This window comes from Lynx canadensis, chromosome C2 (genome assembly GCF_007474595.2).
Source record: "Lynx canadensis isolate LIC74 chromosome C2, mLynCan4.pri.v2, whole genome shotgun sequence".
NCBI classification, from domain to species: Eukaryota; Metazoa; Chordata; class Mammalia; order Carnivora; family Felidae; genus Lynx; species Lynx canadensis.
In genome coordinates, this window is record NC_044311.2 from 27,525,548 (window position 1) to 27,548,055 (window position 22,508).

Genomic DNA, 22,508 nt, shown 5'->3' on the forward strand with positions numbered 1-22,508 from the left:
CATCACTCATCATCAGAGAAATACAAATCAAAACCAAAATGAGATACCACCTCACACCTATCAGAATGGCTAAAATTAACAACACAAGAAACAACAGATGTTGGCAAGGATGTGGAGAAAGGGGAAACCTCTTGCACTGTTGGTGGGTATGCAAACTGATGCAGCCACTCTGGAGAACAGTACGGAGGTTCCTCAGATAGTTAAAAAGAGAACTATCCTATGATCCAACAATTGCACTGCTTGGTATTTACCCAAAGGACACAAACATACAGATTTGAAGGGGTACATGCACCCCTATGTTTATAGCAACATTATCAACAATGGCCAAAGTAAAGAGCTCAAATGTCCATTAACTGATGAATAAAGAAGATGTGGTGTGTATACAGATACAATGGAATATTACTCAGCCATCAAAAAGATTGAGTGTTGCCATTTGCAACGACGTGGATGGAGCTAGAGTATATTATACTAAGTGAAATAACTCAGAAAGACAAATACCATATGATTTCACTCATATATGGAATTTAAGAAACAAAACAGATGGACATATGGGAGGGGGGGGAACGAAAAAAGAGGGAGGGAAACAAACCACAAAAGACTCTTAAAGATAGAGAACAAACTGAGGGTTGATGGAGGGAAGTAGTAGGCTGATGGGTACTAAAGAGGGAACTTGTGATGAGCACTGGGTATTGGATGTAAATGATGGATCACTGAATTCTCCTGAAACCAATACTGAACTGTATGTTAACTAACTAGAATTTAAATAAAAATTTGAAAATAAAGTAGTAATTTTATTTCAATTTTATTTAATACTAGCTTCCTGCAATTAGAAACTAGGGAAGTTACAACTTCTCTGGGTCTCATTTTCAAAATAAGTGTGCTGAGGAGATGGCTCTCATGTCCATGGCCTTTCATGTGAAAAAAAAATTTACACAAAGGGAGAGAGTGGTCAAGAAATGGTAGTGAAAGAACAAAGCATGTGAGGTGAAAATAAAGTCTGACCCACAGTTCATAGCTAATAAAGGCTAAGTGTTAAAATACTATGGAAACTGAAATATCTCAGATATACACACATGCAAATACCACCACCCCACCCTGGACATACAAAGAAAATATCCACAGATACAAACAGGTGATCTCTCACAGATGTAAAAATAATAGAAGGGAATAAAAATCTTTGGAGTGCCTGCGGGACTCAGTGGGTTAAATGTCTGACTCTTGATTTCAGCTCAGGTCATGATCACATGTTTGGTTTGTGGGACTGAGCCCTGCATTGGGCTCTGCTGCTTGGGATTCTCTCTCCCTCTCTCTGCCCCTCCCCCACTCATGGAAGCTCTCAAATTAAAAAAAAAAAGGGAACAAACCTTCAGATTTAATTACATAAAGTTTAAAAAACTCTGCTGGTCAGAATTTATAAATAAGTAAAAAAATATATATCTAGAATACAGGCTGGAAGAACATGAACCAAAATGTTAATAGTGTTTATCTTGGGGTATTTTCAAGAATAGCTATTTTCTTTGTACTTTCTATACTTTGAAATGTATACACATACATATAGAAACATTGGTTATTTGTCAAATTCCTCAGATTAGCGGGGATTGAATTTAACTTCTCCCCTTTAAATATATATAATTATTTTATAAAGATGGATATATACCACAATCCTTTTTTTAGTACTATCTTTCCCTCCTGTGTTGATGGTCTCTCTCTCTCCTCCTCTACATCCACTTTTATCTAAACATCCACACCTTTGACATATAATCCAAAATAATCTGGCACGTAATCCCACTTTTCTCTGTGCTTATGTAACGGCACAGCCACATATACATGTAGGGAGCTTTTGTTCGTTAGTTGATAAAAGGGCAGTATTCTACACAATGCTCTGAATCTGACTTTTGTTCACACGCTGTCTTCTTGTAGAAACCTACCAGGTCAAATAGATGACTTTTTCTTTTTATGACGGCACATTCCACAGCTTGGGTGTTAGATGAACACATTACCAACACAGACTATGGCTACACACACACAGAGTTCAAGTATCAGAACGATTCTACACAGACACACATGCAGAACATCCTCTGGTGCCTTTGCATTCAGGCATTAATTTATTCCTAAAAAAGAGTCACTTCAGAAACTTACTTTTAGTCCATATTCTGTCCTATCTTTGTTTCCCATTTGTCCAGGCATTTTAGTTCCAGGCCAGACTCTGGCAACATCCTACACAAGAAAACCAAAATTAGCACTGTTAAGTACTCTCAATTTCAAATAGAACAGATCAAACTGAAATGCAAACTGAGACAGGAGTTATTAAAATGTTGGACTTTTTCCTCATTCTGCTAGGCCCCAGTAAGGAACTAAATATGGATTTAGACATATTTACCCCAGAGGATTTCCTTTCTAAATTAAGTTAGAGCAACAAAATAAATACAGACTAAGAAACATATGTAGGAGAAAAACTCAGTAACAAGAGAGTAGCAACTGAGCTAACACCAGTTGAGAAGGAGAAAATAAAAATTACAGGACATAAATACACGTCACACCACCATTCAAGGAAGACTTGACTGCCTGGTCTGTTTTCACTAATGTTCTGTATTAACTGACTTAATGGACTCCATCCACACCACTGCTGCTGGAATGGTTCCACTCCCCCACTCTTGCTTTTGATGTTACTCTCCTTCCCCAGAATGATTAAAGGACAGAATTAGTTATTAGAATATCAAGTTTGTCCAGTCCTGGTTGTCTCTGATTCATATAATTCAAACAGCTTCACACAGTCTCTCTGATTCTGGCTTTGGTAACGGATAATACTACATCTAAAGAAGCAAATTTGAATTACATCTCAAATGGGAAAGCTTCTCATGACACATGAACTCTTGGAATATAAACACTTCTGTATCACTAATCTGACAACCCGCAAAATTCCCATGGAAGTTGCTCACCATAGCATTAGAGTTGGTTACTATGTAACCAACACAGATTAAAGACAATTCTGCATGTTACAGACTATCACTCTTATTCATTCTAGAAACACACTCAGTGATAGGCACACCTTGTTTAACATTACATTACTAAAAAAGGACTCTGCCCCCTCCTCCCCCCCGATTAAGTTTACATTCTCATTAAAAGTACACCCTCTCTGGATTATAAAGGTATTTACCAGCTAATCCTGAATGGCAGTATTTACAAACACAGAACAGTGCACTTCATGACAAATAACTGAGCTGAGTGATAAAAATAGGTTCTTCTACATGTCATTTATTTCATGACAATTAACTAACGAGTCATGTTCTTCCACATGCCATTTTAATTGTGTGTGTGTGTGTGTGTGTGTGTGTGTGTGTGTGAGAGAGAGAGAGAGAGAGAGAGAGAGAAAACAAGCCTAATTTTTAAAAGAGCTAGGGGTGCCTTAGTGGCTTAGTGGGTTAAGCATCTGACTGTTGACATCAACTCAAGTCATGATCTCCCAGTGTGAGACTGAGCGCCATGTAGGGCTCTGAGCTGAGCATGGACCCTGCTTGGGATTCTGTCTCTCCCTCTCTCTCTGCTCCTCCCCTGCTCAAGCTCTAAGTAAATAAATAAGTAAATATTTTAAAAAATAAAAGAGCTTTGTTGAAGTACAATGCACATACCACACATTTTACTCTTTCTAAAGTATACAATTTAAATTAAAAAACATTTTTTTAAAATTTACCCATTTACTTGAGAGAGCACGTGTATGTGAGAGGCGGAGGGGCAGAGAGAGAGAATCCTAGGCAGGCTCCGTGGCGTCCCAACACGGGGCTCGATCGTACGAACTGAACCATAAGATCATGATCTGAGCCGAAATCAAGAGTCAGAGGCTTAACCAACTGAGCCATCCAGGCTCCCCTGAAGTATACAATTCAAACATTTGAGTATACACAGAGAGTCGTGTGTTACCACAAACGATCTTAGAACATTTTCATTCAGTCTCAAACAGATATTCCAAACCCATTAGTGGTCATTTCCTCCAACTCCCCCCAGCCCTGTGCAACCACTGATCTACTCTCATCTCCACAGATTTGCCTACAATGGACATTTCACGCAAATGGAATCATACAATACGTAGTCTGTGACTGGTTTCTTTCCCTTAGCATGTTTTCAACGTTCGTCCATGTTGCGGCATGTATCAGTACTTCATTCCACTTTATTGCTAAGTAACATTGTATGAATATACTACATTTAATTACCTATTCATCAACTGATGAACATTTGGGTTATTTCTCTTTTTTGGCTATTATGAATACTGCTATGAATATTCAGCAGACAGAGAGCTAAGGAACAAATAAATACACACATATGAACACATCTATTTCTCTTATATACATATACAGTAAATGTATACTGATATCTACAATCTGAATTCAACCCTATAGGGTTTGTTCTAATTTCCCTCCTTTTCATACCTGAGTATCTTTTTCTAATAGTGAGAAATTTGCTCCCATTATCAATATATTCACTTATCATATTCAATCCTATAATTTACAGGAAATTATTTCAGAACACAAAATTCCTTCTCCATTTTCTATGTTCTTATTGTTTGTTTCTCCATTTTTCCTCTACTACTTCTCCCTTGCATGGTACCATTCTTGACAATCTTCCCCAACAGTCTCTGTTAAGGCAAAGATGACTCTGGGAAGGAACAAGTGGGGCAGATTGGAAGGGCATTCTAATATCTGATTTCTTGCCGCAGACTTCAGAGGGCAGGATGGGAGACAGAGATGGAAATGAGAAAGCAGGAAGGAAAAGTAGTGAGAAGACTGGCTGTAAGTATGTGGGTTACTATGAAATGATTCACGTCTGGCTCTGGAAAGTGAGACCAGGACTCATAAAAATGTGACAAGTACTATGACCCACCTGGAGTCAGATTAAAATTATGTGACTTGATCCCAAGAACAGACTAGAGCACTGTATGTGCAGAAGCTGAATATTTAGCATTAAAAAGAGGTCACTCAAGTTATACTTACACCAGTTGAAACAGCCCCAGGTCTCCTGTGGGTTTTTGTTTGACCATGAGTAGCAGGCTGGCCTTTAAATCCCCATCTTTTCATGACGCCTTGAAAACCTTTACCAATACTGAACAAGGTAGACATTAGAATTTATATAATAAGCAGAGCATAAAATATTCCCAACTGTGCATTTTCTTAATAGTACCTTAGAATTTTAACAACGCTGCTTATCTAAATAACTGGGAAAAGCTATGCAAGGAAAACTGCAAATGAACAGTTCTTTACCTATGTCCTGGTTTGCACCCCTTCCTGGAGCCTCATTCCATATAAAATGATTAATTCAAAATTATGAGACAAGCTAAGCAGAGGAAGTTCTATCTGAACAGGGAGTTTTATTATCCTGTAAAACAAGGGTAAATTTCTAGAAATTCCAAAGTACTCATAAGCTATGTAGCAGGCAACCATTAAGATCCCCACCACCTGGTACTCATGCCCTTGTGTAATCACCTCCCCTGGAGTCTGGGTGCGCCTAGGAACTCAGGTCTAAGGAATAAACTGTGGCAAAACAATAAAAGGTCACTTCTGACATTAGGTTACAAAGAGACTGTGGCTTCCTACTTGGCACACTCTTCCTGCTGGGCTCTGGAGGAAGTCAACTGCCATTTCCTGTAGAATGTCATGTGGTAAAGATGTCTCTAGCCAACAGCTATGGTCCTAAGCCTTGCCAAGGCCAGGTCAGTGAGCTTGGAAGGCAGTGTTCAGGTTGAACCGAGATGACTACAGCCTTGACTGCCTGGTTGCAGCCCTGTTAGAGACCCTGAGCCACAGGCACTCAGCTAAGTTGTACTGGGATTCCTGATGCCAGAAACTGTGAGGTAATACATGTTTGTTGTTTTAAGCTGTTATGTTTTGGGGTAATGTGTTAGGTGGCAATAGGTAATAGAACACTAAATAAAACTATAACAATGCCCTAATGCTGGACAAAGTTTACTTTTATAAGTTATCTGACGGATCTTGCTCTCAAGGTTTGAATAGGAAGCTCACAGAGAAACAGAATCAGAGACTAGCAATTTCTTAAAAATCTAGTATTTCAATTTTTAAATAAAACCATTCTGTTTTCAAATTCTGCTCAGTAGAGAAACATTCTGTGATGCAAGTAGAAAGTGGATAACACTAAGGTTCAGCATTATTAAAGTTGTCTTTGTCAAATATATCAGCACAAAGATACAATGAAAGGGCTAGAATGCATTGCAAGGCTGTACCAAATATATCTGTATACTCTTAAGATAATAACTGTTTCGCTAGATAATATGTCAACATATTTTTAATGCTGTATTCCCTAATGTTAACAAAGCTAAATATTATTAGTGCATAGTGCAGGCCACTTACAAATGGACCAAATGCACAAGATCATAAAAACCATGTTCTTTCCACAAGGACTTTGTTATTTGTCAATTATCAGAGAGTAATGGATTGAAGTAAACCCATACAAGTAAAAGTTTGTCTTAAGTCAGTAATTCAACATAAAAACAGTATGAACTATGTATGTGTAGAACCTAACAGCTGAATATTATCAAATCACAGGTCAAAAGTTACTTGTATAGGAATAATTTAAATGTAGCTTACACCATTTTCTTCACATTAATCAACTGAATGCATCACTGATGATGTGCACATAATTCTGCCTTGCCTCAAAAACTCAAGATAATGTTTATTCCTAGTCAAAGAGCTAAAATAGTAACTTAACATATATTAAATGAGAAATCCACTATAACTTTTGCAAGGAGATTATCATCTAAGAAAAGAAACTGTGATAATCAAATGTTTTACTGAAATTTTGCTTCTGAAACTTAAATATTTCTAGTTAATGCTGCATTTTAGAACATTTGAAAAATAAAATGCTTGGCAATTTAAAAATAAAGAAGAAACACCTACAAAGTCATTTGACCCTCCGGATAGTATCTGGCAAATAACACTTTAAAGAGAAAAAGAGAGGGTACTAGCAACACTAATCTAAACTGAACATGTTTTAAAAATACCACATTCTAACACTGGCCATTCTTGGTAGAAAGTTTACTAGTACCTTCTGAGTTCTCAAACTGATTCATCGCTTACTTAAAGAGTGCTAGTGTGTGCACCAATAAAACAAATGCCAGGTAGATTACAGAAGATAATTTAGGTCGTTTTAAGAGTACATGCTTATAAGACGAAAGCAGCATCCTGAAAGTGCTAATTATCTGTTGACTAATTACAGACTTTTTCAATCTAGTTCTAGAATGCATCATGTTGTTATGCTGTGAACAATGGGAACCTCTTCAGTAAATAACCTTTAAACAACAGGATAAATGCAAATGACATGACAAATTATTGGCCCGATTCAGATGATGGAGAAGAGACTGCACCTGTTGATCCATGGGCGGTACAGGTATCTATTCTACTGCTTCTCTCAGTTGTCACCCAACTGGAGAACGAAAACAAAACAAAAGCCAAGAAGAGAACTGAACTATATACTTAGCATACCCAGTCACATTTCAAATATAAGGTTTTCACAGGTCACATAAAAGAAAACCTTTATTTTACTAAAAAGGATACACAGCACATAACACATATGCTTTACCTCCCTACCCCTTTTCTGCTGTAGGTTTTAGTTAGCAGAAAAAAAATCAAATAAAGGAAAATTCAAGTCAGAAAGAACACAATGTGAGATGTTCCGAATTTCATGAAATTTATCAGAAAATTAGGAAAAACATAAAAATTTATTTAAAGCATTTATACTTGATAAACCAAAAATTCATCAGAAAGCTCAGAGATCCTATTAAATTTAGGAGAATACTGCCCTTGTTTCTCAGTCCATTTCCCCTTAGTATACTTTAAATTCATGAAGGGCAGGGGATCGTGTTTTATTCAACCCCTGTACCCAACCTAGCAAAGTCAGTTATTTTGTTACTGACTATAGCTGTGTCTTAGGAAGAAGGCTAATTCTTTTCCTATATTTTGTCCTATAGTTTCCAAACGTTGTATATAACGGGCATGCCTTAAGATGATGGTGTTAAAAAAGGGGGAGGAGGTGCTTAAAGGTATGACAATCATAGTATCTCACAGAAGAAAATGCATAATTTAATGTTTCCCCACTGCATTTTATAAATCTCTAGAGATAACTATTATGTGAATTTCATTCCCTTGGTGTATTATGTCAAAAGCATAAATGTCTATCAGTAGACACACAGATTTTACTACAAATCCATCATGTATTTCCCCACATTGCAGGAAACTGCCGTTGACTGCATGATTCTAGATATATTTGTATAGGTGATAAAACAAAATGCCCACAGGTGAGGAATGCTCTCAACTCCATTCATTCTGAGTCCTTGGAGAACTTCCTCCCAAATTCTCATCACCAAGTTTTTCCCTCGACATGGGCTTCGTCTATCCTTCTTTCCTTGGTATTGCTTTTTCTCCTCCTTGGGAAGCAAATGGTTCCCCCTTCATTCCCAAATCCAAAGACTTTTATAAAAATCAATTTTTATTATGGAAATTTCAAAACTTAGTCAAAAGCAGAGAGACAAGTACAATGAATAACCTATGTATCCCATCACCCAGGGCCAAATATTACCAACTCAAGGCTTATTCTGTTTTATCTATTCCCCTCCTCTGTTAATGAATTATTTTGAAACAAATTCCAGGTATCATATCATTTCATCCATAAACATTTTAATATGGATCTCTTTTAAAGATCCTTTTCAAGAACAAAACCACAATACCATTATCACAATCTAAAAAAATTAGTGATTCTTAATATCAAATAACTAGTCAGTATTCAAATTTCTATGGCCTTTTTAAAATTAGAGTTGTCCTCTATCCTTCCTGCTTACCACCCTTCCTCTCACTACTCTCAGTCATCATTTCCTCCCTATTTTTCTGCTTCTCTAACACTCTGAGAAGTTTCTTACCTCTTGCTGCTACATGAAACGATGGTCTTAAGAGTCCTGCGGCTGACCCTCATTTCAATATGGTTTAAATCAGGGTTGGCAAACTACAGCCTATAGTGGCCACTTTTGTAAATAAAGTTTTACTGGAACATAGCCATGTACATTTATTTACTTATTGCCTACGGCTGCTATGGAGCTATAATTTGCAACAGAGAACATAATGCTTGTAAACCTCAAAAATTTTAAATCTGGCCCTTTGAGAAAAAGTCTGCTGACTCTTGAACCTATTACTAATAAGCCAGGGTTTCACAAACCTTACCCTCTGGCAAGAATTCTGCTACTATCTCATTCCACACATGTACTGTCCATAACTAATTGGAAGTATCACAGCCATTCAATCATAATGTTTCAGAAACAGAAACTGAACATCTTTCTTCAAGCTATGCTCCTATAGAGACACTAGAGTGACATTCCTAAGACAACAGTCTTCTCACACAAGCTTTCCCCTGCTTTAAAAAGCAAAACAGCAACAACAACAAAAACAAGCAAACTAAACCATAACCTTAGGTGGCTGTCAGTCAGTAACTTCTTTAGCTTAGGGTATACGAGACCTTTTATAACTAGGTCCACTCTACCTTTCAAACACTGCCCATCCTAGTCATAGGAGATTATTCTGTGAATCCCTAAGTATGCCACTCTCTTTCCTGTTTTTGCTCATTCTGCTCCCTCAGCCTCAAATACCCTTCTCACTGCATTGTCTTTCTACTTTTACCAGGAAAAAGAACTGAAAGTGTTCGTCGTCATGTGTTACATCAGCTACAAAGTACTTGTTTTTTTTTATTAAAAATAATCAAAATCCATACTGTAAGTAGAGGTTTTTGTATCAGAACCATTTCTAAATTGAGTTTTACTTTTTCTCTTTACCTGATTTACGCTGTAAAAAGTTTAAGTAACTTGTACATAATCTCTCAGAAAAAAAATAACTGAGTACTAAATGGAAGAGAGGACTCTTGACTTGTCTCAAGATACCCCAAGATCAGACTATATTTTTATGGAGGTGAGGGTGGGAAAGTAAAGAAATCAACTGATTGAAAACCAGCCTCTCTATGGTTAAACATTCCTATGAATACAGGGAAATGGAGACTCACATCAGGTCCTCACCAAAATCATGACTGGGCTGCTTCTTTATGAAATCGAGCAACTGAGAATAGATTAGAGTAAGATGGTATCTTTACTTGTGAAAAAGTAATGTGAAATATAAAGCCATAATGTCCAAATTAACAATCAAAAGAATCTCTTGTAGGATATAATTTGATATTACTTTCCTATGTTTTCGATTCAAACCACCCAAAAAGCTTTTCTTTTTTCTTTCCTTTTTTTTTAATGAGAGAGAGAGAGAGAGACAAAGAGACTGAGAAAGAGAGAGCCCGAGTTTGTGTGACAGGGACAGAGGGAGAGAGAAAGATAGAGAATCTTCACCCAGTGTGGTACCAGACTCGGGGCTCCATCTCACAACTGGGAGATCGTAACCTGAGCCTAAATCAAGAGTCGGATGCTTAACCGATTGAGCCACCCAGGAGCCCTCCCTCCTCCCGACAAAAGCTTTTAATTAAAACTTTTTTTTACTAGTAAACAAAAAAGGAAAATTTTTAAGAAAATAAATTATATGCACGTAAAAGGCCCTATTAGCTAATTCATGATCTCTATCAGGATTAGCCTTTAATTTATGACAAACTAATAAGGCACAAATGTTTCAATCTTTCATTATAGCTTCTCATTTCAACAAACTCATGCTACTTTCATCTCTGCACATTCCAAGGATAAGGCATCTCTCCGAGGACCCCCATAAACTTTAGGAATCAATTTGTACCTGATTCAGTGTTGTCTAAACCTATTCAATCAGTGCTATACAGCTCCTGAGCCCACAAGGCACAGTGGAATTTTTCAGTTGCTTTATGTTCTATCACATTTAGTTAAAAGCTGGCACCGAACAGCTGTATAGCGGTTACCGTCTAGGATGAGTTTGTGACAGCATGACCCGAAATGTAGAATGTACTGTTTCTGTCTAAAAACCATACACCTCCCATCAATACCTGGGAACATTTTTATCAACAACTGACTGCTAGGAGTGCACGGCGTATAGTTTCCTGACTTCAAATCCAGCTTATTCAACAGTACAAAGAACCAAATATGCAGTGACTCCTTTGAGTCCTCTTATAAAAGGGAGCACTTCCTGGTTGTCCTAAATAAACTCAGAAAACCATATTTGCTGTCCTAAGTTCACTGTGTGCTTCTGAAACACACACACACACACACACACACACACACACACACACACACCAGCGACAACAACAATAACAACAACAAAACCCAAAAAACAAAAAACCCTCAAATAACTGAATCATTTCATAATATCCTGAAAGGACATAATAGTTTTCTGCAGGTCTTTAGCCATATCAATTTCTTCAATAGATCAGAAGACCATATTGCTGTCTTGTTGAATCTACTGTTAAGTCTTCCTCTTCATTACTATAGGTAAGAGTTATGCCAAACCATATAGTCTCATGCCCTTACGGTAAACAGCATGAAATCTACACTCAGACAAGTTAAGCCACCTGCCCAAGGACAAATCCCTGGTAAATGGAAGCATCTGGCCATGCTTTCAACCGAGGTCATACTGCCTCTTGGGAACCAGATTAGAGCAAAAACACAAAAACATCCGGTATGCTGGAGTGTCACAAAGCTTTAAAGGCATCCTCATTACTCTGTAAATTCTAGATGTAGCAGGTAGTATGTAATCTTAAAACGACATAGAGTGCTTTGTAAAGCTCCAACTTTGCTATGCAAGTCAATCTTAAGATGGCAATAACTAGATGTATCAGAAAATACCACCACACCAGAATTCCTAATGACTCAATGTTTTTTATTCATTTTAAAAGATATTTCCTACTGAAAAAAATTTTCCCCTAAAATCTGAAGACAAATAAAAAAAGCAGTAATATCAACAATAGTGATGGCAGCCAATACTCCTGAGCATTTAATACGTGGCAGGCCTTGAGGTAATAGCTTTCTGTGCATTCTCATTCAATCTTTACAACACGGCTATGAGGCAGTGCTAGAATTATTCTCATGTTGAAGATGAGGCAACGGAGAGGTTGAGAAAGCTGCCCAGGTCACACGGCTAAAGGGAAGCAAAGCCCGTGCTTTTGGCCATTCCCTATTCTGCCTCTCATTAGGCCTTACTTTTGCTGATTTTGAGTAAAAAATGCTATTTCGTATAGTTAAAAGTGAGGCGATAATAGATGACTACTATACAAATTTTTAAAGCAACAAAACAACAAAATATAACCCCAAAACACTACCCACCAAACTCTCCTTTATCTTGAAACACACATTCACTCCGATTTAAGAGGGATTAGTTTTTATAGAGGTTATTTTCTTCTATAGTTTAATCACTCATTTTGAAACTGTTTCATTACTATGCTTAAAAATGTACTGCTTTGAATAATAGTAAAGTAACTTACTAAAAATGAATTAAAATTGAAAATGTACAGGGCTAAACAGCAATTGTATCCTGAAGGCAGCACATGCCTTGTTTTCTCCTCCTAGAGTTCAGAGCAAGCATCCACTAGAAAGAAGAATAACGGACTAGTGGGGAAGGTTTCTGCCAGGATACAGGCAGGCACCCTTCTGACAGTATGCAGGACTGGGCATAGAGCCCAAAGAGTCTTTGCTCTTTTAAGAATCCACCTGGCATTTTAATCACCTTAAGACTTTGAAGGGCAACCATATTTCTGTATATAATGTGGTATTTTAATGAAAGAACCCAAATTAACCAAATCTCAGTAATGTGCAAAGGTGCTGGACCAGTCACCTAATCTCCCCCACTCCTTTCATTTCTAATACCAAGGATAACATTATCAAGGTAAATGCCTATTTTTCTATTTCAAGGCCAAAGGGCAGTAAGAATTGAAAGAGCAGTGATGAGTTTAATGGATTAAGATTATGCCCGAAAATATACGGGTTATTGTAATTGGCCCAGACTTGTAAACAGGATTGTTAGATTATCCTTTGTACAGAAAGAAAAAAATCTTTTAAATAGCTGAATGAACTGTTTTCTAACTTCATTCTGGGTTTCAGAATTTAAATAAATAAGTGAACAAATAAGTTCCAGACAAGCAGAAAAAAAACTTACCGCAGGTTTGTCACTGTCACGATTTAAAGCTTAATAAGGTGCGCCTGGGTGGCTCAGTCGGTTAAGCGTCCAACTTCGGCTCAGGTCATGATCTCACGGTTTGTGGGTTCAAGCCCCGTGTCGGGCTCTGTGCTGACAGCTCGGAGCCTGGAGCCTGCTTTGGATTCTGTGTCTCCCCTCTGTCTGCCCCTCCCCTGCTCACGCTGTGACTCTCTCTCACTCAAAAATAAACATTAAAAATAATAAAGCTTAATAAAACACTTGGCAGGAAAGGGCACCACGCCCACGTCATAGAGGTATCAGCACCGTCACTGTCCTTCCAGTCCTTTCAGACAAGACCTAACCGCTTTTCCCTACAATGTAGAGTGCATTTTTACAGTTTTATTTTTGTTTATTCTTTCATTCTTGTCTAATTTCTTTCCTTTAAAAAAAAAACCCTATAAAATATGACAAGCACCATTAGGATTCACCAGAAAACAATGGGCTAAGCATCCTATGTTGAGGACAGAATCAACAGTCACTCTCATCTCACCTACTGTTTATTCAGAGCCATTTCCTTCTTAAAGCTGAGAGTGAAAGAAAGGGAGAACATCTATTAGAAGTTATACTGGAATGTAATCGCCATTATAGAACAGGGATATAAACTTTAAAAGATGCTAGGGCAGGGCGTGAGGAACACATCACTGTACATGCTAGTCTTAAATTTTTACTTAGAATGAATTGCATAAAACTGTCATATTTCAAAGACAGGGCTTTTAACAGCATAGCTGTAAACAGGATAATGAAACTGAAAAATTATTCTGCTAGAATGGTTTAAAAAAATTTTTTTTAATGTTTATCTATTTGTGAAAGAGAGACAGCCAGACAGGCAGAGTGTGAGCGGGGGAGGGGCAGAGAGAGAGGGAGACACAGAATCTGAAGCAGGCTCCAGGCTCTGAGCAGTCAGCACAGAACCCAACGCTGGGCTTGAACTCACGAACCGTGAAATCATGATCTGAGCCAAAGTCACACACTTAACTGACTGAGCCACCCAGGCGCCCCTGCTAGAATGGTTTTATATATTAGATGTAAAAACCTTTCCTATTAATTTAAATTAAATTTAGATTCTCAAGCCCTCTGGATGAAAAATGATTTCTGGTATAAAAGTAAAAATTAAAATGAACTCTGGAAAGTATGTATTTACCTCATATTCCAAAGTGACGCTAGTAAATACTTATTTATACAGAGAATCATACCCAAATTTGGCACAGATAAATACAATGTATCTTTCAATGCAAGCAGATTTTCCAATGCAATTATTAACTGAGAAACATTTAAAAATTTAAGAAAGTCTTCAAGAAGAAGTTACTACTGTTGGTCATGGTCACTTAAAAAAAATGCAGACGATTTCATCCTTGAAGTAGTTTCTATTAACATTGTATTTTCTTATTTTAGGTAGTATTTTGTTTTAAATTTTCTTATCTATCTATCTATCTATCTATCTATCTATCAACAGTGTGAGCAGGTAGAGGGGTGGGAGGGAGCAGGGGGTGGAGGGAGAGGGAGGGAGAGAGAGAGAAAGGGAGAGAAAAGAGACAGAGAGAATCTTAAAGCAGACTCCATGCTCAGCAGAGAGCCCAATGTGGGGCTCAATCCCATTACCCTGGGATCATGACCTGAGCATAAATCAGGTGCTCAACCAACTGAGCCCTCTTTTCAAATTTAATTTAATTTTAATTTTTTTGTAAAGTAGGCTTCATGCCCCGCAGGGAGCCCAATGAGGGGCCTGAACTCACAACCGTGAGATAAATGCCTGAGCTGATATCAAGAATTGGATGCCCAAGCCACCTAGGCGCCCCAAATTTTCTTAGTTATTCCTAAACTGTGTTTAGTCAAGCAATTAAAATTGAAGGTATAAAGTAAAAAAAATTGAAATACTCAAAATATAAGTACAGATTTAACACTTAAATATAAATATTACAATGTGAGAAAAATGAAGATTTTCAATGAGATTAATTTCAGATTTTTCTTTCCTAATGGAAAGAAGATGATGAAGACCATTAAATACTAAAGAGACCAATTTTCAGTTTTATGTTAACTAAAATGTGAGTTATAAATAGGCCTACTTTTATTGACCCTGTTACTCAAAACTGGATGGATTAAATTTGCTTGCTGTAAAACAGATGTTTATGTGTTATAATTTGAATACAGACTTAGGAAAAGGAAAGGATTAGGATTCCAAGCTGGGTGAAGGAGTAGGAAGGCAATGTGGTTCCACTGGTGAGCCCTTGACTGTTCTCTAGTCCAGTGTTTCTTTTTTTTTTTTTTTTTTTTTAATTTTTTTTTTTCAACGTTTATTTATTTTTGGGACAGAGAGAGACAGAGCATGAACGGGGGAGGGGCAGAGAGAGAGGGAGACACAGAATCGGAAGCAGGCTCCAGGCTCTGAGCCCTCAGCCCAGAGCCCGACGCGGGGCTCGAACCCACGGACCGCGAGATCGTGACCTGGCTGAAGTCGGACGCTTAACCGACTGCGCCACCCAGGCGCCCCATAGTCCAGTGTTTCTTAAAGTGTGATCCCTGGACTAGTAGCATCTACTTCAGTAGGTGCTTGTTAGAAATGCAAATTCTCAGGTACTACCCCAGACCTACCAAAAAAGAACTGTGGGGGGGGGGGGTGGCCTGGAGGGTGGGATGTCCTGCAATCTGTGTTTAACGAGCCCTCCTGCAGATTCTGAAACCTACTCAAGTGTGACAACCACTGCCCCTGCCTGTAAATCCATATCCTTCATCGTGTGACCTGTGTCACTGTACGATTTTTTTCTAACAGGATTAATAATCAAGAAAAGGGGGTCCAGACATATCAAAACATTTAAAACAGGGGCTGGAAATGGAGGACAAAGAAGCAAATCTCTGGCCGTAAGCAAGACATAGTAAGGGACCGAGAGTACTCGTAATCTATTCCCAAAAGATGATGGTTCCATTTATAGTCAACAAGGAGAAGAACATTCTCATTGGCTGTAAAGAACTTCAACTCCGTAAACTGAGAAGCATCAGGAAAAGGAGACAGGATTTAAAAAGGAAAAAGAAAAGCGAGCAGATGCATGTGTGTGTCCTCCATTATCTGTCAAGGGCAAAAGGGAGAGGCAGCAGCCACCAGGACTGCATGCAGCTGAGGATCCAATGCTGCCCCTGGAAGGAATTCAAAACGGCTCCTCGTGAGAAGGACAGAGTCCCACTAATTTACAAACACTCAGAAGCATCTTGAGGCCATAAAAACATGCTAGCTACAAGAGTCACTGGAAATATTCAGCAAAAAGCGAAAGTCTTATTTCATCACATCTGAAGTAATACGACGTAAAGACACGCCCACGAGACTAAAGTGCACACTTGTGTGGGGTAACTCTTGCCAGTTACCTGGTGAAAAGTCAAACAGAATCCTGGACTGCAGCACACACAACAGTGAGATCTTCTCAAATGAAGGTCCTCCCTTCTCCAGAGTTGAACGGCAACTACTTTAAATCCCAGGGCTAGTTGTTCCCCCAGCTCTTATCAGCCATCTAGTCTTGAGACTGGCACAAGGATTTAGTTTTCTAGGCACATGATATGAAAACAGTTTCCTTTTCATTTTATACTCGTAATAAAAAGGATGAAGTTTTAAAACTAACTTTTAAGAAGCCAATGAAACCTGACAGCAGCATATGAAATGAAAGCATTTGCTGAACACAGCCATCTGAAAAGCTGGCTTTAGTCCAAGCTAGTCACAAATCCCAGCACAAGGCACCTGCTAACAAAGGCCTCTGACTTTGTAGGACTTCTCAGAATAGCTCATATGTTCGGTAAACTAGGTAACAGAATTTATGCACTATCAGCTGTGTATATATTAACAAAATTACTGAGGTACTTTATTATATGTAATAACTCAGAAATTAAAAAGGAAAATCATCTGATTAACGACACACACATCTCCCTAGGTAACGAAAGTTTTACAGCTCCAATATTCTGAGTTCTTGACAAGGAAAGACAGAACAAAGAAAGTTACCAAGTAATTTTAGAGACCTCAGTAGGTAGGAATGAGTCTGCAACAATCAGGATGCAGGAAAAAAAGGGGGAGAAGTCCATAATCTCTCTAAAAAGAGGACCCACTGTATTGTCCATCTATCCGGACTCCATTTCTAAATAGCTAATCAAAGGTAAGAGCTGTTTGCTATGGCTCTTACCTGAGTGGAAATAAAGTGCATCTGACTGCATTAAGGAAACTGATGCTGGCACTCATCTGGTTTCCTTGCTTAAAAGCTCTTTGGCTCAGTCACTGTGATTGTCAGACTGTTCCAGAGCACCTGTGGACCACCGTTAATTTTCAAACGGTTCCCAGACCCATTTTTCAAATGACAAAAAAGGCACACAAAAGAAGTAAAATTATCATCTGTGGTGACAGAACAAGAAACAAGAAGAGCCAAGAGCTGATATTTGGAGTTTAGTTTAGCCTAGGTCAGGTGGATTCTACTAACATATACTGAACAATTTCTACACAAACATAGACGGGGGATCAGTCACTTCATTCCATAGTGAAGTAACCTTAACCAAATTTTGAACTGCTGTTTCTCTAAGAGCTAAATGTTTCCTGGAGATCATCCTGCCAGTACCGAACTTATGTCATCTGACAGTAAGATATGAAAAAACTACAGTACCAGAAATACCATTGCCCAGTCTGAAAATGACTCAAAGTCAGCATTTTTCTGTTAGTGTGACAAATAAGTGTTGATTTCTGCCAAATTAAACCCTTGTTTAAGGATAAAAAAATATTCTGTTTTTATGGAAGAAGTCTCACTTGTCCAGCACTGAGAGATAACCCCACACTGCTAGAGGTCTAAGGTGTAATACTACTTCTTCCAGCTTTTGATAGGCTTTTATTTTAACACAGTTAACAAAATGTTTTATAGTTACCCTAGGGGAACCTTAAGCAAAACAACCTTCACAAACCATATAAAATGTTTGTAATGTTTCTAATTTAACCATCTCCTAGAGTTGGAAAGAACCACCAATTACTAGATGACACAATCTCAAAAGAACTGCATAGCACTGTTCATTTATATTTCACCATCAAACAGCAGGTAGCCTTTGGTCTTAAAAATAGAAGCGGGCCCAACCCACAAAGAACCTGAGTAATGTGACCTTTCTTTCAGTCTCTCAGTTTAAAACCTGTAAGTTGATGTGAACTCTTCACATACAACTAATTCAGTGCAATTTAAAATCCAGTACAATCAGTAACACTATAGAATTACGAATGAGAATAATGGTTACTTAATCTTTACTCATTGACTTGAAAGACTATACTTTCACTTGCTTTGTTATTTTTTAATATAAGAAGAACAAAAGGAAAAGAACCTATTAAGCAGACCTACGTTTTGGCTGTGACATCCACATACTGTCCAGGGCGAAAGTGAGCAGCATAAAGAGGAGTGCCTTTATGAAAAGAAAACAAACAATATATGAAATGTCGGCCCAGAACAACGTCACTGAGCATAAACTACACCTAGAAAGCCTATCAGGTTTCCAAAAAAGTAGAAGATTCTCTTCTGCAATTATAATTATTAGAAACATCAATAATTAAAATTGTTCATGAAACATGTTTTAATTGACTGTCCATGGGCTGAAGAACAATGTGTCCCAGGATGTCGGGCCAACAGATCACGGCTGGCGGATGGGCTTGTGCCTTCACAGAGGCCAACGTGGTACTGGTTGAAACGGGTAATTCACATGACAGACACTGTGTTCTTGCTGGTAAATACATGGGTTTGATGATTTTTTGTTGCTTTGGTAAATAACAATATACTGACTTAAGATATTTTTCCTATTTCATATAACGAAAATAAAAATAAAAGAATGACTCAAAAAAATGTTCTGGCTGGATCAAATCTTTTTTTAGAGATTTGAGATAAGTTATCCGAAAGTAGAACTTAAGTGTTTGAACCCAGCTTCATTGTACACTGGATGTGTGATATCCATATATAGCCCATACATATCTATTTTTGGTAGAATGGTCACTGTATCAATAAAATCTAGTTATTCTAGCATGCCTGGATCATTTAGAATACTGAAAAATTGCTATTATTGATACCCCTAGTTTTATATACTAACATTTCCAAATCTGGTTGTATGTAAATGGAGTCTTACTTAAAATACACCAAAAAATGTGTTAAAGGAATTTTGTAAGTGAAAGTCCTTCACAACATTTTGTTTGCATCAATTTAAAGTTAACACTATGAGAACTATTTAATTTGACAATCTGCAAATACTGCACATTTACCATATGTACAGTTAGAAATACAGAAGTATAAGACATGGTTCCTGACCTCAAGAATTTATTATATAGGTGAAGAATCAACGTTAACATCATCAAATAAGAGACATTTTTCTTAAAAGCAAAACAAAAAAAAGCCATAATCAATGTAATAGGGAATATAATTGAATGCTATTTTTGGCTCATTTAAAACAGGGAGTAAGATTCTATGGGATTTCAGAGGGGTAGTATCCTTTAATGAAGGACGTAACCTAGATTTGTATGGGCAGAGAAAAACATGAACTAAGAAAAAATAGGAGAGATTAAAACTGACTAAATTTCTAGGAGGTTGAATGACTTGAACTGTTGGTACATGACCACTTTTCACCACAAAAACAATTTTAAATGGTTTGAGCTACAACAGAAGTTAATGTGAACTTAATTTTTACATTTGTTCCCTTAATTCCATTCACTTTCGCTTTAAACTATAAAACTTGCACTTCAAAAAACACTTTTAATTCTAGCTTATATCAAGGCTGATCCTCTGTCATTCCAATTAATAAGGCCTATTGAAACTGTATTTTACTTCATGAAATTCAGTTCAGATATTAAAGTATTAAATCTCAAGACACCCTCTGTCTAATTGTTAGAACTCAAGTTCAGGGGCGCCTGGGTGGCGCAGTCGGTTAAGCGTCCGACTTCAGCCAGGTCACGATCTCGCGGTCCGTGAGTTCGAGCCCCGCGTCAGGCTCTGGGCTGATGGCTCAGAGCCCGGAGCCTGTTTCCGATTCTGTGTCTCCCTCTCTCTCTGCCCCTCCCCTGTTCATGCTCTGTTTCTCTCTGTCCCAAAAATAAATAAACGTTGAAAAAAAAAAAAATTAAAAAAAAAAAAAAAAAGAACTCAAGTTCAAGACATGAGGGAGATTTTCTGAAGTTCAAAGATGTCAAAATGTTGTTAACTACATAAACCGACATAAACACATTGCCAAACTGTACTTTTTGGCATTTGGTAAAGTAAAATATTTTGGAATTTTTAAGTAAGGATCGAGGTGCTATGGTCAGTCACTCTACTGTTTCATATTTTCTCAAATTCTTCTATCTCAACGGGGGTCTAGCTGTTCCTCACTTACTAAAATGCCACCCTACACCGAGTGAACTTCACATTTTAAAAGTTTGTGTATTTAAAAAAATAAAAAATAAAAATAAATAAAAGTTAGTGTATTTATTTGGAGTGACTCTTCCAAATGTAAAACTCTCTGTACAAGTTAAAAACAAAAGCGCTCCTCCCTCTTTAATGGAAAACAAAGAGTTCTCTACAGTTCTTTCTAGTCAAAAAAGAAAATGGCTTGTTTGTCCCCAGTGATTAAATTAGATGCCATTTTGTATTTAAAAATAAATGTTTGGGGCTTTGTATTGTGGATTCAACTTTACTGAAAGGGCTAACATTAAACAAACCACGTATCTGGGTATTTTTGCCTCCCTCCTCTCCCCAACCTCAGATTACCTGGTTTAATCACAGCATTATCTGTTACACGAAAGATTTTAACTTTCTGTTTTGGCGGCAATCCAAGTTCTTGGTAAAATTCCAATAGAGATGGAGATTTCTAGAGGAAAAGCAGTACACATAAGTAACTCATTAATACTAAAGGTGGAGTTTAATACACAGAGATCTAAACCAAGTTATCAACAAATCATTAAGAGCACACTGTTCCCCTAATGAACAAAGAGCACCACATTCCTCTTATTTGGGGAGGTGGGATTTTTATCTATAATCCATTACACCAAGGATCCACCATGTGCATGGTGGAGCTCATATACACTAAATGGTGAAAGACTTTTCTTCTGTAGGAGAAGAAAGAGTTGTGATCATATGTGAATTCTGACTGGAGACTGTAAGTATCAAGAAACCTAATCCTAAGGCACCTGGGTGGCTCAGTGGGTTAAGCGTCCGACTCTTGATTTTGGCTCCGGTCATGATCTCACAGTCCATGGGATCGAGCCCTACGTCAGGCGCTGTGCTGACAGCATGAAGCCTGCCTGGGATTCTCTCTCTCCCCCTCTCTCTGCCCCTCCTTGTGTGTGCATGCGTACTCTCTCAGAATTAATTAATTAAAAAAAAAAAAAACAAACTTTAAAACACAAAAAACAAAAAACCCAAAACTTTCTCTTGACCACACAGCCTCCTTTAGCTAATCTTTCCATTCCCCCTTACAATCTCCTTGAAAGACTTTTGCTGAATCTACATTCTATCTTCCCATTCTCTCAAACCCACTTTAATTAGATACTTGCAGCCCCTAATACTCAATGCAAAGCGCTTGTCAAGGTCACCAACCATCTCCATGTGGTCAAACACACCAGTCAATACTCATCTTATTGGCTCTATCAGCAATGCTTGGCACAGGTGACCACTTTCTCCTTGAGGCTGTCACTCTCTGTTCTTTCACACACTAAAAACCCCACATTTCTAACTTCAATTGCAAATTCTATTCTGAACTGCAAATTCATTCATCCAAATGCCAACTCACTATCTCACTTCGATGTCATACAGCAACTCAAATCTGACATGTCTAAAATTGAACTCAACTTCCCCCCAGAAGCCTGCTTTCCTCTGATCTTCCAAATCTCAACAAAGGGCAACTCCATACTTCTGTTGTTTGGACCCAAAATCTTGTGATTACCTTTGACTCTTTTCTTTCTCACGTCCCACGCCCCACTGATCAGCAGTTCCTGTAGACTCTAAAAATACAGTCCACGTGTGCCTGGGTGGCTGAGTCGGTTAAGGGTCTGACTCCTGACTTCAGCTCAGGTCATGATCTCACAGGTCCTGGGATTAAGCCCTATGACAGTGTCCTCACCGTCACAGTGTGGAAACTGCTTGGGATTCTCTCTCTCTCCCTCTGCCCCTCCCCTGCTCACGCTCTCTCTCTCTCAAACAAAAGAGAAAAAAATACAGCCCACATCAACTACTCCTCACCCGCACCCCAATCCACCATCTTTTTCCTGGATTATTTCCATAGCCTCCTAGTCAGTCTCCAAACATCCACGCTCCTGGCTCCACGCTCTGTTCTCTAGTCACAGGCTGGCATGACCCTTTTAAAACTCAAGCTAACTCATGTCTCCACAATGGTTTCCATCTCATGCAGAATCAATCCTAA

The 22,508-nt window shown here is 38.1% G+C and overlaps 1 protein-coding gene across 1 annotated transcript in view; it reads right to left on the minus strand.

Moving 5' to 3' along the window:
• MRPL3 (mitochondrial ribosomal protein L3) overlaps positions 1-22,508 on the minus strand; it is a 52,043-nt gene that overhangs the window by 12,976 nt on the left and 16,559 nt on the right. The window contains exons 5-8 of the mRNA XM_030329696.1: positions 20,858-20,957; positions 18,476-18,536; positions 4,986-5,094; positions 2,140-2,217 (exon numbers count right to left, since the gene is read on the minus strand). Coding sequence (XP_030185556.1) covers positions 2,140-2,217; positions 4,986-5,094; positions 18,476-18,536; positions 20,858-20,957 — 348 coding nt within the window. The remainder of the gene's footprint in view (positions 1-2,139; positions 2,218-4,985; positions 5,095-18,475; positions 18,537-20,857; positions 20,958-22,508) is intronic.